The 15,956-nt window shown below is 39.0% G+C and overlaps 1 protein-coding gene and 2 pseudogenes across 1 annotated transcript; all 3 read left to right on the top strand.

The window, feature by feature from the left end:
* Nucleotides 1–238: 238 nt before the first annotated feature.
* LOC121904550 (lymphocyte antigen 6G-like) lies at nt 239–1,490 on the top strand. The gene is made up of 3 exons (XM_042422355.1): nt 239–345; nt 924–1,031; nt 1,173–1,490. The coding sequence occupies exons 1-3, from the start codon at nt 300–302 to the stop codon at nt 1,319–1,321; spliced, it is 303 nt and encodes a 100-aa protein (XP_042278289.1). The 5' UTR covers nt 239–299; the 3' UTR covers nt 1,322–1,490.
* A 4,365-nt stretch (nt 1,491–5,855) lies between these two features.
* On the top strand, nt 5,856–8,170 carry LOC121903807 (annotated as a pseudogene).
* Nucleotides 8,171–12,356: 4,186 nt separating this feature from the next.
* On the top strand, nt 12,357–14,990 carry LOC121903805 (annotated as a pseudogene).
* The last annotated feature ends 966 nt before the right edge of the window (nt 14,991–15,956 follow it).

The following is a 15,956-nucleotide window of genomic DNA, read 5'->3' as shown; positions in this document are numbered from 1 at the left end:
GTACATAGAAATGGCAAATTGGATTCAAATCACACGGAAGAGATTTTATCTGCTACTAAAGATGACTTTATCACTTTCAATTCTTGTCTTTATTTACACAAGAGTACATGTAAGATGGCTGTCTCAGATAAGAGGAGGTCACTTTTAGGGCTGACATTCACTTGGGGAGGAGACTGTGAGGAAATTAAAGTGTTAAAGTTCTGAAATAAAACTGACAGGTTGGACTGATAAAGGAAGACTTTAGAAGAGTTCACATCTTCTCTCCAGTTCTCCTCTCATACGTTTGACATCTGTTCACGATGCAGCTTTATGGAGCTCTGATCCTGTTTCTGACTCTGTCTACAGGTAAGAAAAGCTCATGATTCACATGCTTTGGTTGGACGTTGTTACACAGAAATGAAATGTATTAATGTTAAAAGATTATTGTAGAATCTGAAAAATGAAGTGGTGTCTGTAACTTAGAGACGAGTGACAGGGAATATTATTTTTGTTTATTATTATATGAATCAATGAGATTAAAGATGTTTATTTGATTAACATAAAACGATGAAAATATTTTTTAACAGTGATCGGATTTTACAATTACCATTTGGCAGCGCAAATTTCTTTTTCTGTTTTTTGAGAGGAGCTACAGTGTAGGAACTTAACAAGGACTCATAATAAGCAAGTTCCTCATCCAATTCTCTAACTGGGAACATTTCTGAGAGTGATTGAGGACACAATGCACTAAACTGTGGTGATGAGTGTCTGCTTGCAATAAGAAACATTATTTTTTGACAGGTGGGGACATAAAATGTTTAAAACAAAAAGATCTGTTTAAAGTGATGATTTTTTTCCCTCTTTTTTGTCGAAATCAGTATCATGATGATCCTCAGATCTTAAGTATTTGAATTGTGTTTGACAGTATTTGTATTTCTGTACAGCACATGGATTAAAGTGCTACAAATGTGAAATGGCTAAGCCTAAAAGCTGCACAGAGGACGTAGTCTGTGATGACAAATCACACCGTTGTTTCTCCAAGAATGAGACTGGTCAGTTGTTCTTACATAGTATTACTAAATATAGATAATATTGAGTGTTAAAAGAGAAAATCGAGTCTGAATTGATATATTTCTGTACTAAATGACCGGGGGCTGTTGTTGAAATTGAGGGTTTGCCATCATGTCTTGCAGGTTTAATCACCATGGGCTGCCACAGTGGTGATGCATGTGCAAGCCCCATGAGTTGCTGTGAAGGGGACTTGTGTAACAATGCCATACCTACTGGTCCCAGTGCCATCCTCCTGCTGGTATCCTCAGCCATCATCACTCTCTTTCTTTGAGGCTCTTCAGCAGCTACAGCTTAAAATATGTTGTTATTTCTATCCTGCACTTTTTTTTCTCAACCAACTTGTACAACTCAGGAAGAATAAACAATTTTTAATGTAAAAGCTGTAAATGACATTGAAATGACAACAGATTGATATTCCTTCAATAAAACCACAATATGATTGAGCATTAAATTGTTTTATTTCTTGCAAGCTACATTTCACATCACTATTTATATAAAATAATAACATGAATGATAAAACTGGACATACAGTATGAACAATCATGAGAATATTAAATAAATCATGTGGTTAGTTGTTGATCCTGGTGATTAATAAAGCACACCAGTAGACGCAAAGATTTCAGACTTCCTCTTTTTACACAAAGTACTGCAGTACAATGCATCACTACTTCTAACATACGACCCCAATTTCTTCATGCACCTCAACCTTCAAATATCATTCTTTGATGTTCAGTAGAACACAGTATTAAGCTACACTTTGTTTTTTAGAGGAAAAAACAAGGAGAAATCAAGAAATACTGCACTAACACATCCATGTTTGTTCAATTAAAATACCTATGATTGACTATTAAATTGTTTATTTTTTATATGCTCTCATTTACATCAAAGAACAACCTTGTTATGAGACCCTAACTAACGACCCAGATGAAGGCAACAAGCTGAAAGTCATTGGTCTAACAATAAAGTTGTTCTACATACTACAAGTGCTGTCAGAGTTTTGACCTCCATGAGATCCTAACTAGAAAGAAAGTGATAAAACACAACATAAAATATGAACAATCATGTGGAAATTAATACATTATACAGTTAGTTTTTGATCCTGATGATTAACAAAGAACACCAGTAGACATAAAGTTTTCAGACTTCCTCTTTTTAAGCCTCTTTTTACACAAAGTACTGCAGTACAATGCAACACCACTTCGACATATGCAACACCACTTCGACATATGCATCACCTGTCCCCCAGCAGTATAGCAGTACATGGGTTGCAGCTTTCTCGCTTTATTTCTCACATCTCACCACACACCTAGCACAACACACACACACACACACACACACACACCATGCCCAGAGACGACACTTATTGAGTGACTGACCAAAATGAAATGTTATTTTTGAAAACTGAATTGACTTTTCTCCTTTTTTCATAGGAAAGTATAAGCGGCCAGTTATTGTAGAATCTGAAAAGCAGTGGTGTCAATAATTTTGAGAAGTGTGACAGGGATTATTATTTTTGTTTTTTGTTATATGAATGAATGAGGATAAAGATGTTTATTTGATTAACACCAAAGGATGGAAATATTTTTAACAGTGAACGGATTTTAAAATGACCTTCCAACGCAGATTTCTTATTCTGTTTTTAAGAGGGACAACAGTGTAGGAACTGGAAACTTTTCTGAGGGTGACTGAGGACAAACTGTGGTGATGAGTGTCTGTTTGCAATATGAAACATCACTTTGGTGTGGTGGGAACATAAAATGGTTTAACCTTCCAATAGTGTTCAGGTGTTTCAAGTTTAGTTATTATTTTCTGATCAGAACAAGGCTTCATTATATCCTCTACAATGGCCTACTGAATACAATAAAACACATGAACACTGAACACATTTTGATCTTTTTGTTTTGTTTTGTTTTTTTAATGCCTTTTTTTTTTTTTAAAAAAGACATCTTTTAGTGAAGTTCCTTTGCGTTTTCTTTCTCGCTCTCCTCTTCATGTTCTCTCACTGGAAACATTTCTAAACTGTGGTGATGAGTGTCACCTAGTAGTAATTATGGGTTGTTTGTGCAGTGAAATACACAGTAAATGTTGCCAAACCTTCATGAATAACAATAATTACAATAAAACTATATAATAGTAATAAAATCCTATAAAATAGTATAATAATATTGTGTAATGATATTAAAATTATGTTTCATGCAAAGAAAGACTATTGCATTGGATTCAGTTGTAGAGTGGCATGCTGCAAATATGATCCCACACACGCACCCCCCCCCCCCAGAATAGTTTGATAATGCGTCAAGTATGCTGCGGCTTTCTTGCTCTTTGTTTCTCACATCTCACAACACACACACACACACACACACACACACACACACACACACACACACACATACACACACATACACACAGGCAGACACACAGTCAGACACACAGTCAGGCACACACACACACCAATTGACTTTTTTTCATAAGAAAGTATATGTGGTCAGTTATTGTAGAATCTGAAAAAGGCAGTGGTGTCCATAAGTTAGAGAAGAGTGACAGGGATTTTTATTATTATTATTATTATTATTATTATTATTATTATTATTGTTATTATTATTATTATTATTATTATTATTATTATTATTATTACATGAACGAATGAGTTTAAAGATGTTTCTTTGATTAACACAAAAGAATGGAAATATTTTTAACAGTGATCGGATTTTAAAATTACCATTTGGCAACGCAAATTTCTTTTTCTGGAACAATAGTGTAGGAACTGGAAACATTTCTGAACTGTGGTTCACCACAAACTGTGGTGATGATGAGTGTCTGTTTGCAAAAGGAAACATCACTTTGGTGTGATGGGAACATAAAACGGTTTAACCTTCCAATAGTGTTCAGGTGTTTCAAGTTTAGTTATAATTTTCTGATCAGAACAAGGCTTCATTATATCCTCTACAATGGCCTACTGAATACAATAAAACACATTTTGATCTTTTTTTTTTAATGCCTATAAAAAAAAATTAAAATTTACATTTATTAGTGTTTTGGGTCAGCATGAAAAACTTGTTTTAATGCCCATTTGGGCACCTGACTATTGTTTTAAGATACATTTGAAATTTTGTGAACCTATCCTTTAAGGGGCTCAGTAATAAACACTTCCACTTCCACTAAACTCACTACCACCAGAAGGTCACAAGATGGTGCCAAAGTAATGAATTTTCAAAACCTACACATCGTGGCATTGACAAATAAATCAATGCAACATTTCTAAAAATGATAATGATAATAATAAATGTATAATTTGGAATAGGATCACTCATATGTGTTTCTTGCAGACTTGTAGAGAAACTAGAGGAACTATAGTAAGAAAATAAATTTCATGATAAACCTCAATATTTTCACAATATTTGTTTTATAATTTGTACACAGAAATGGCAAATTGGATTCATATCACACAAGAGAGATTTTATCTGCTACTAAAGATGACTTTATCACTTTCAGTTCTTGTCTTTAATTTAGTTAACCGGTTAACTTAGGTTCGGGAGCAGAACCACGCCTCACCCACACCTCTAATCACCTGCCAAGTCCACTTATGCCGGGTCAACCCGTCCTACCCTGTTTGTCTCAGATTTCTCGAGCTCAGACAGAACGCACTTGTCACCTAAACGCCTAAACGTCTATTCAAACAAGACAAAAGGTAAAGATCATCTACCTACCATGAATCCGGAACTGCAAATCCACCCGACCGATTCAGACGGCGATACATTCGACAATCTGTTCGACACCGGTCCACCAGACCCGCAGCAGCACCCAGATTACAGCCAAACATGCCGGCGTAGTCGCTTGAGGTCGGTGGTCAGCATACCTCAGACCCGCCGGCATCTCCACCGTTCAAGCTTCACCAACGAGATCTCTCCGACTCCAACAGCCGAGACCCGCAGATCTCAAGCCTCCTCTCCTCCTTCAGTGAGGATCAGACGCCACGGGCAGGGTCGTAGGAGCCAGCTCCAACCCTCTCCTCATCGGCAGCTGACCCCATCGCCTAGGCTCCCAGCTCCTGGCTCTTCACCCGCGGTGCGCCATCAGCTGCGAGTCGGCAGTCTCCGCGTTCTCAAGCCGAGCCCAACATCAAACACTGGACTGTTGCTCGCCTCCAACGTTTCCTGCGGAGCGAGGGCATCCCATTTCACCGCAACGCAAACAAAGCCACACTTTTTCGACTGTATTCAGCCTCCATCGACGCAGCAACAAACGCCATACCTCTCGCACTTCCGGCTTCCTCACCTGAGCCACCCACCGCCGGTGTCGTCAGCCGTGACGTCATCGGGCCGTTGCTGCCTCAGCCACAGCCCACACCATCAGCTCCCTCTGGTGGGGGCCAGGTTGTATGTCCCCCTGTGCCGGCTCCCCCTGTTTCTGAATTTTCTCAAATGATTTCAGCTTTCTTTTCATCCCTGTCTTCACAGGCTTCACAAAATCCCTGTGCACATACATCCTTTCATTCCGTCATCCCTTCCTCTACCCTTCCTTCAGCCGTTCCCAGCCACACGGCTTCTGCTCCTCCTTTTTCTGCAATAGCCACCGCAGCAGCAGGAGAGCCTCAGTCAGCAACTCAAGCGGTCCCACCACAGGCCAACCAACTCGGTGATCTCCAACCCCCTCCTTCACTTCCAACTAGTCTATCCTTTCCCCCTCCCCTCCCCTTCCCCACCCCATCCCTTCCCCAACGCCCAAATGTATTTTCTTATTGTGCCAGCAATTTCACCCTTGCCACAGCAGCACCACCTGTGCAGCCAGCTTCATCTGTCTATCGCCCTTCTCCTGTCTCTCCTGCACTACGCCAACAGATTCTCTCTGGTAATTACATAGATTTAGCCCAGCTCCTTAAGCCATCGGTCATCGACACTAATCAGATCAGAGAAGTGCAGACAAACTTCGGCTCCGTGCAACTCCGCCACTCACCCTCACAGTCTAAAGATCTAACCCCCACAGAATTTGCCTTCGCTTTTTCCCTTTACCATGAAGTTATTTGCTCTGCTTTTCCCATACGGAGAGCAGAGCTGGACGAATATCTATCCATTGTGCTGGACATGGCTTTACGCTTTGGAGGGACAGGGTTCTACAGTTACCATGTGCACTTCGCCAACCAGGCAGCTGGCCGAATACAACAGTTTAACCAGGGAACGTACTGGGGCACCCTCGACTCCGAACTCTACTGCCGCATATTTGCAGCCCACACGTCCCTCTCAGTCTTCAACCGCCTGTCACCTGCCGCACCCCCACCTCCCATCATTCCTTGGCCCGTTAACATACGTCCTTCGGTCAATGTCCCCATGCCAAAGGGGGTCGACAGACGCGGAAGGCCGATCCTTTACCAGGGTGGCAGGATGGTGTGCAACAATTTCAACTACCTGGGCTGCGCTCTTTCCAACTGCCGCCTCCTGCATGTCTGCTCCTTCTGCGGCGGTGCGCATGCCAGGAGCACCTGCCCCCACAATCCAACCACAGCTGCAGACCAACTGGTACAGCACCTCAGCACCCCAGTTAAGGTAAATGTCCTTGCCACTGCTCTACAAAACCATCCTGATAGACAGCTTGTTCATTTTCTCATAGATGGCTTCACACACGGTTTCCATCCCAGTATGGCAGTTCTCCCTTACAATTCATATGTCTGTCACAACCTCCAGTCTGCTCTTGCAGAACCTCACACTGTCGACACTCTGTTGGCTAAAGAAGTCAAAGAAGGTTTCATGATAGGCCCGTTCAATATCCCTCCTTTTCCACTGTTCCGCATCAGCCCAATAGGTGTTGCCACTCACAAATACTCTGGAAAAAAGAGGCTAATTATGGACCTGTCTTCCCCACACAGCTCACACACTCCAAGCATCAGCAGTGTCATTCCCAGCCCGGATTTCTCCATGCAATACGCAACCATCGACCATGCCATCACTCTCATTCGGCTAGCAGGACGTGGAGCTTGGCTTTCCAAAGTAGACATCACCAGCGCATTCAAAGTTTTGTCCATTCATCCTGACCTCTGGTGTTTTTTCGGTGTTTGCTGGAAGGGGGCATATTATTTTTCCGTGCGCCTTACCTTTGGCTGCAAAAGCAGTCCTAGGATCTTCGATTCGCTTTCAGAAGCCCTTTGCTGGATCCTTACGAACAACCACAGGCTCCCTCTCCATCTTCTCGACGATTTTCTCGTCGTCACTCCACCCTCCTCACCACCTCGCCACGGGCTCAATATGCTCACTAACGCTTTCTCTGAACTCGGCGTCCCTCTTTCCGAGGAGAAAACATCAGGACCTGGCACTTCCATTGAGTTCCTAGGCATCACCCTGGACTCAGTTTCCTTCCAAGCATCTCTGCCCTTGGAGAAAATACAGTGCATCTCTCTGCTTCTGTCAAACTACCTTCTGGCAGACAGATGCACCAAACGCCAGCTGTTAGCCCTCCTTGGCCATCTCAATTACGCCATCCGCATAATTCCTCAAGCTAAATCTTTCTTGTCCATCCTTTTGTCCAAGGCTCCTGCCATTCCCTCTTTCCACGATAGGGTCATTTTGGACGATGCCTGCAAAATGGAAATGCGCATGTGGCTACATTTCCTATCTTCTTGGAATGGCATTTCCTTCTTCTACGACGACTTCATCACCCAGCCCGAGGACATTCAACTTTTCACAGACGCGGCTCCCTCCACAGGTTTTGGTGGCTACTATGGAGGGAGATGGTTCGCCTCCGCTTGGCCCCCAGAGTTGAATCCCTCGTCTCAGAGTCCCGATCTCCTTCCTCCACACTTCACGAGCTGTATCCCATCATAATAGCTGCCATTCTTTGGGGGCACGGATGGTCTAGGAACTCCATACTTATCCACTCCAACACTGCAGTCGTAGAGATCCTGAACAAAGGTCGATCTTGTTCTTTAGCCATCATACAGTTCCTGCGCAGACTCACCTTATTCTCAACTCAACACCAGTTCATCCTCCGGGCAGCCCATGTTCCTGGTCATCACAACAGCATTGCTGACTCATTGTCTCGCTTCTCGTTCCAGAAATTCAGACACTTGGCCCCAGAATCAGACCTTCACCCGACACCTATCCCACCGTTTTCAGCCACAATATTCAACTAGCTCCACAGCTGTCGAACCACTCTCACGCTTCACAAGAAGCAATCCTTAACAGTCTCACCCCAAGCACTCTCTCAGCCTACCTAACTGGCTGGAATTGCTTCAAGACATATCACTTCACCTACCAGCTGTCATTTCCCTCTCTGGACGTCATGTCCATCTGCAATTTCATCACCCATGCTCACTCCATCCAAAAAATATGGTCCTCCACCATCCAGACCTACTTAGCAGGAATCAACTTCTTCATCAAACTAGTCACCGGCTTCCATTGTCCTTCAACCTCCCATTATCACGTTACTATGTTAATAAAAGGCCTGCATAAACAGGAACCGGCTCTCCCAGCTAGGCGCTTGCCACTCACTTCAGACCTTCTCAGCCTCTGCATTCACTCCCTTCGTTCAGGCTACATATCCCCTATGGTGGACCTAACCCTAGAATCTATGTTTCTGCTGGCCTAAACTGTGGTTATGAGTGTCTGCTTGCAATAAGAAACATTATTTTTTGACTGGTGGGGACATAAAATGTTTAAAACAAAAAGATCTGTTTAAAGTGATGATTTTTTTCCCTCTTTTTTGTCGAAATCAGCATCATGATGATCCTCAGATCAGAATTGTGTTCGACAGTATTTGTATTTCTGTACAGCACATGGATTAAAATGCTACACATGTGAAAAGGCTGAGCCTAAAAGCTGCAAAAAGGACGTAGTTTGTGATGACAAATCAAACCGTTGTTTCTCCAAGAATGAGACTGGTAAGTTGTTCTTACATAGTATTACTAAATATAGATAATATTGAGTGTTAAAAGAGAAAATCGAGTCTGAATTGATATATTTCTGTACTAAATGCCCGGGGGCGGTTGTTGAAATTGAGGGTTTGCCATCATGTCTTGCAGGTTTAATCACCATGGGCTGTCACAATAGTGATGTATGTGTAAGCCCCATGAGTTGCTGTGAAGGGGACTTGTGTAACAATTCCATACCTACTGGTCCCAGTGTCATCCTCCTGCTGGTATCCTCAGCCATTATCATTCTCTTTCTTTGAGGCTCTTCAGCAGCTACAGCTTAAAATATGTTGTTATTTCTATCCTGCACTTTTTTTCTCACCCAACTTGTACAACTCAGGAAGAATAAACAATTTTTAATGTAAAAGCTGTAAATGACATTGAAATGACAACAGATTGATATTTCTTCAATAAAACCACAATATGATTGAGCATTAAATTGTTTTATTCCTTACGAGCTGCATTTCACATCACTATTTACAGACAACAGTAGTGTCCATGATAAAACAGGACATGACGTATGAACAATCTTGACAAAATTGATAAATTATGTGGTTAGTTGTTGATCCTGATGATTAACAAAGAACACCAGTAGACATAAATATATGCATAATGCATCATCACCTCAGACACCTTGTATCTCCATAACACCTCAAACAGCTACACTTCCTTTTTAGAGGTGGAAAAATAAGAAATAAATCAGGAAATACTGCACTAACACATATATGCTCTGTGTTACATCAAATAACAGCTTTATTAGAGATCCTAACTAGAAAGAAGTGATAAAGAAGAGTGATAAAACAGGACATAAAATATGAACAATCATTAGAAAATTTATAAATTATACAATTAGTTGTTGATCCTGAGAATTAACAAAGCAGACTAGAAAATTGATTGCTGACTTCCTGATTTGGTGCTTTTTTTTACTTTTCACACCACAACTGGTGTGCAAAGCATTGAAACCTCAGCTGACTACCCCTCCCACACACACACACACACAAACTCTCTCTCCGCTTTAGACACAAATAAGATGCAGCAAAGATTTGGTGTGCTCCACATTTAAATGAAAAATATTCCTTTTTCTTTTGTAAAACGGGAAATATGGCATATATATGATGGCTTTTATAGGTAAATCAACTGAAAATGATAGTAAAAGAAAATGTCCATCAGTTACTCTACTTAGTTTGTGGGTCTGAAAGTTTGAAACATCCATATCAAATGCAGCATGTTGCTGCTGTCATGTAGAAACCTTCTAATTCCCCTTCTAGTTCATATTTTCAACTATTCTTAAGTATTAGGCAGATCACATCATTATTTACAGAAAAAGAATGAACAGTCATGAGAAAATTAACAAATTATATGTTTAGTTGTTGATCCTGAGGGTTAACAAAGCACACTAGTAGACACATAGGCTTCCTGTAAAGCACACATGGTTTCTTGTCACACAAAGTACTTCTGCACAATGCATCACCACTTCCAAACCACCCCTATTTCTTTTTACACTTCAAACTTGTGAACTTTTGCTGCAGTGCTCTTGAGAGAATACTGACATACTGCATGACAGTGTGGTTTACCATCAGGCCAAAAGAAAACCTCTCCAGCGGATAGTGAACACAGCACAGGATAATCATCGGGCCCATCTACCGGACTACACTTCATGATGTCTGCGGTGGGCTCACAATATTATGAAGATCGATGCCACCTGAACCACCACCTGTTCAACCTCTTGTCGTCTGGAAGGAGACATAGAAACATTGCAGCTTGGACTTCCAGGAAGAAAAACAAGTTTCTTTCCCAGGGTTGTGGTTCTACTAAACAATGCTGCTTCTACCTCTATCCCCTCACACAAGTTCAGCACTTTAATATACTTTGCACTCTATTTATTTTATGCAATAGTCTAATGTTTTTAATTATTTTAATCAATGTTTATCTGTTTGTTGTTTATCTTGTTATTAGTTTATTTTATTTTGTTACATGTGCTGTGCTTTTAGAGGGTTCTGCAATTTCGTTGTCTTGAAAAAGACAGTAAAGCTCTATCTATCTATCTATCTATCTATCTATCTATCTATCTATCTATCTATCTATCAAACAGCGAACAGCATTCTTTGATGGTCTGTGGAACACAGTATTATAATTCTATTATACTATAACACAGTTTTCAGAGAAGCTACAATGTAGGAACTTAGTAAGAATTCATAATTAGCAGCTTGGTGTGCTCTACATTCAAGCGAAAAATATTCCTTTTTCTTCTGTAAAACAGGAAATATGGCATATATATATGATCTTTATAGGTAAATCAACTGAAAATTGTATTAGAAGAATTTTTTCCTGTAAATGATACAGTTCATGTTAGAATTATGTCAGTTGCATTTGATATTATCCAAAGTTACTGAAACAAAGACATCATTTTGACCATCCAAGTGAAATTCAGCATATTGCTATTGTCACATGAAAATTTTATAATTCCAGTTTTGATTATATTCATATTTTTTTATCTAGTTTAAGGGTCACACAGTTTTGTTTAAAGTAACAAAAAAAATCTCTGACCTCCTGGATAATTAATCAGTTTTAACTTAAACCAACATTTTTGAAGCATATGCTTTTCACATAACACCACACTGTATAAAAACAGGAAGTTCAACAACCACATAGTTTTGTTTTCTTGAGCAGTATAGTTTGATAATGCATCAAGTATGCTGCGTCTTTCCTGCTCTTTGTTTCTCACATCTCACAACACAGCCGACACAACACACACAGACAGACACACACACAGACAGACAGACAGACACACACACACACACACACACACAAACACACAGGCAGACACACAGACAGACACACACACACCATGCCCAATATGACACTTGTGTGATTGACAAAAATGAAATGTAGTTTTTGGAAATTAAATTGACTTTTCTCTTTTTTTCATAGTAAAATATATGTGGTCAATTTTGACCCATATCACAACAGATGTAAACATAATTGCTCATTTTAATGTACAAAAAAACAAAAACAAGTTATTTGGGGATTTATTTTGTTTCATCAGATCATCTCATGATTGCCTGTTCTGTTCATCATAAGCAATAAAATAGATAAATTGTGCCTATTTTAAACTAACAATTATTTGTACATTGTAAGTTAAATGTGGTCTAAGGCAGGGGTTCTCAACCTTTTGTAACTTAAGGCCCACTTCTGATTGTTAAAAAAGCTCCGAGGACCACCTTCCCAAATAAATGAAAAAAAACAATCAAACAAACAAACAAAAAAAAAACATAACATGACAAAAAACTGGGCTGTAAATATGTGTTATGTCACCAGTCAGCTGTAATGACCAAAATAAATATTCTGTTTACCCTAAGTGAGACTCCTGGGCTTGCTTCTGGGAAAAATTAGATCAAGTCGTGGTGAGATGGTTGAGAGTCTGACACGCAGAGTGGCATCCAAGTTGCTTTCAGTTTGCTCCTTGCCTTTGATTTTGTAACACTTTGTGTCACAATGAAAAACCCTGACTCACATAAATAGGTGGTCGTGAAAGGCAACAGAAATTTGATGACCCGTTTTGACAGAGAGAGATATTGACTGGAAGCCATTATGAAGCAACATCAAATTGTGTGAGCTGAAGCTTCGGCTGCTGTTTGCTGATAGTTCCATCAGTTCATTTTCCAACACAGTGGATAGAGACATGTCTTCTGCAGCAGAATCCACAGAGAAAGCTAGCTAGCTAACAGTGGCAAAACAAGTTTGTCACTACCTAATGATGTGTTGTGATTGGCGTGGTGATCTTAAAATGTAACTGGTCATTTAAATTATGCATTTTAATTTGATGTTTTTATTTATTTAGATATAAAAATGACTAGCTTTGTAAATTATCAGAAAAAATAATTTTAACCATTTGGCAGTACCACTGCCTCCGCAGCCCTCTAGATGGTACTCTGAGCCCAACCTGTGGGCTGCAGCAAGGTTCATAAAATATCAAAATAAGTATATATTTATTATTGTTATGGATGAATAATAAGTCACTTAGCAGATAAAACATTTTACTGGATGATAATAAGTGTTTTTTTCAGTGATTTATAATGAATTCAAACACGGGTCAAATTTGACCATGTAAGGTGTAAACTTACTTTTTTGTGGAAATCAAAATCATGATGATCCTCAGATCTGAAATATATGAAACTGTGTGTGACAGTTTTTGCATTTCTATACAGCATGTGGATTAAAATGCTACACATGTGCAGACACTGACCCTAAATCCTGCACAAAGGTCATAACGTGCTCACAGCTTAAACCATTGCACCTCCATGGATCTGAATGGTAAATTTTTCTTACATAGTATTGCTAAATATAGATAACATTGAGCATTTCAAAGAGATGATCATCCAACTGAAATGCTGCATATTGCTATTGTCATGTGAAAAAATTCTACTTCCAGTTTTGATTATGTTCATATTTTTAACTAGTTTTAAGGATCACACAGTTTTGTTTAAAGTAACCAAATAATTCTCTTACCTCCTGAGCTTTGGAAACCCTCCCAACAGTACTCCTGGATAATTCATCGGTTGTAAGTTAAACCAACATGTTTGAAGAATACGCTTTTCACATAACACCAAACTGTATAAAAATAGGAAGTTCAGCAATCACATAGTTTTGTTTTCTTGAGCAGTATAGTTTGATAATGCTGCAACTATTCATTTACAGCAATACAGAGGCTGTTTATATTATCATTCATCACTTACTTAAGAAACTACAGAGCCCCTTAGGTCCCCAAAGATAGTTTTTTTTATCTTGTGCAAACAAGATACAGCTGTGGATTTTCTCCCCCGTCACTTATATTGAAAGAGCATGAGGAGGGGATCACAGAATGACAAACTTGTTTTAATGCCCATTTGGGCAACTGACTATTGTTTTAAGATACACTTGAAATTTAGTTATTAATATAAACTCACTACCACCAGGAGCTCACAAGATGGTGCCAAAGTTGAGGAATTTTTAAAACCTGCACATCGTGACATTGACAAAGAAATCAAAGCAACATTTCTAAAAATGATAATGATAATAATAAATGTATAATTTGGAATAGAATCACTCATATGTGTTTCTTGTAGACTTGTGGAAAAACTAGATGTAAGAAAATAAATTTAATGATAAACCTCAATATTTTCACAATATTTGTTTTATAATTTGTACATAGAAATGGCAAATTGGATTCATATCACACAAAAGATTTTATCTGCTTCTAACGATGATTTTATCACTTTCAGTTCTTGTCTTTATTATCATTAAAATTACCATTTGGCAACAGAGATTTCTTTTTCTGTTTTTAAGAGGAACAGCAGTGTAGGAACTAAATAAGGATTCATAATTAGCAGTTCCTTTGCATTTTCTCTCTCCTTTTCCTCTTCATGTTCTCTTACTGGAAACATTTCTGAAATGTGGCTCACAGGAAACTGTGGTGATGAGTGTCTGCTTGCAGTAGGAAGACACTTTTTGAGCAGTGCAAGCTTAAAATTGTTAAAACAAAAGGATGCTTAAACCGATGATTTTTTCCTCTTTTTTGTGGAAATCAGTATCATGATGATTGTTACATCTTAAGTGTATGAAACTACTTTGTGTGACAGTATTTGTATTTCTGTACAGCATGCGGATTAAGATACTACACATGCACTGCTGCTGACTCTAAATCCTTCACAGAGATCATAACTTGTCCTGACTTGTTAAACCGTTGTTCCTCCGTGGTTGTGAATGGTGAGTGTAAGTTGTTCTTACATAGTATTACTAAATATAGCAATTATTGAGCATTTCAAAGAGATGATCAAGTCTGAGTTGATATATTTCTGTACTGAATGCTCGGAGGCTGTTGTTGAAATTGAGATTTTTCCACCATGTCTTGCAGATTTAACCACCAAGAGCTGCCACAATAGTGATGCATGTGTAAACCCCATAAGTTGCTGTGAATGGGGACTTGTGTAACAATGCCATACCTACTGGTCCCAGTGTCATCCTCCTGCTGGTATCCTCAGCCATCATCACTCTCTTTCTTTGAGGCTCTTCAACAGCTACAGCTTAAAATATGTTGTTATTTTCTATCCTGCACTTTTTTTCTCACTTTTTTTCTGAGTTACATCAAAGAACAACCTTGTTATGAGACCCTAACTAATGACCCTGATGAAGGCAACAAGACGAAACACATTGGTATAACAATAATTATAATAACAATAGTTGTTCTACATACTACAAGTGCTGTCAGAGTTTTGACCTCCATGAGATCCTAACTGGAAAGAAAAGTGATAAAACATGATGTAAAATATGAACAATCATGAGCAAATTGATAAATTATGAGGTTAGTTGTTGATCCTGAGGATTAACAAAGCAGAATAAAAGACAGATTTCTGACTTCCTGGTTTGATGCCCTTGAATACTTTTCACACCATTACTGCAGTGCAAAACATTAAAGGTCAACTGACTCTCTCCACATAGACACAAACAAAATGCAGCAAAGATTTGGTGTGCTCCGCATTCAAACTAAACCTTTATAGGTAAATCAACTGAAAATTGTATGAGAAGAAATGTTCCTGTAAATGATTCAGCTAATGAATGTGAGAATGATGTCAGTTGTGTTTGATATCATCCTAATTTATTGAAACAAAGACACATTATTTTAATCATCCAAGTGAAATGTAGTATATCGCAATTGTCATGTGAAAAATTTCTAATTCCAGTTTTTTAACACAGTTTTGTTTAAAGTAACAAAAACACTCCCTGACCATTTTCACTGGACAACATATTTCTAGTGATCGCATTTTAAAATTACCATTTGCCAACACAAATTTCTTTTTATGATTTTTAAGAGGAACAACAGTGTAGGAAGTTCATAAGGATTCATAATTAGCAGCTCCTTTGCATTTTCTTTCCCTTTCCCCTTTTCATGTTCTCTCACTGGAAACATTTCTGAACTGTGGTGATGAGTGTCTGCTTGCAATAGGAAACACCATGTTTTGAGTGGTAGGAA

The sequence above is a fragment of the Thunnus maccoyii genome, chromosome 9 (assembly GCF_910596095.1).
Source record: "Thunnus maccoyii chromosome 9, fThuMac1.1, whole genome shotgun sequence".
NCBI lineage: Eukaryota > Metazoa > Chordata > Actinopteri > Scombriformes > Scombridae > Thunnus > Thunnus maccoyii.
Note: the sequence above shows the minus strand (reverse complement) of the source record. Positions and strands in the feature narration are given on the sequence as shown.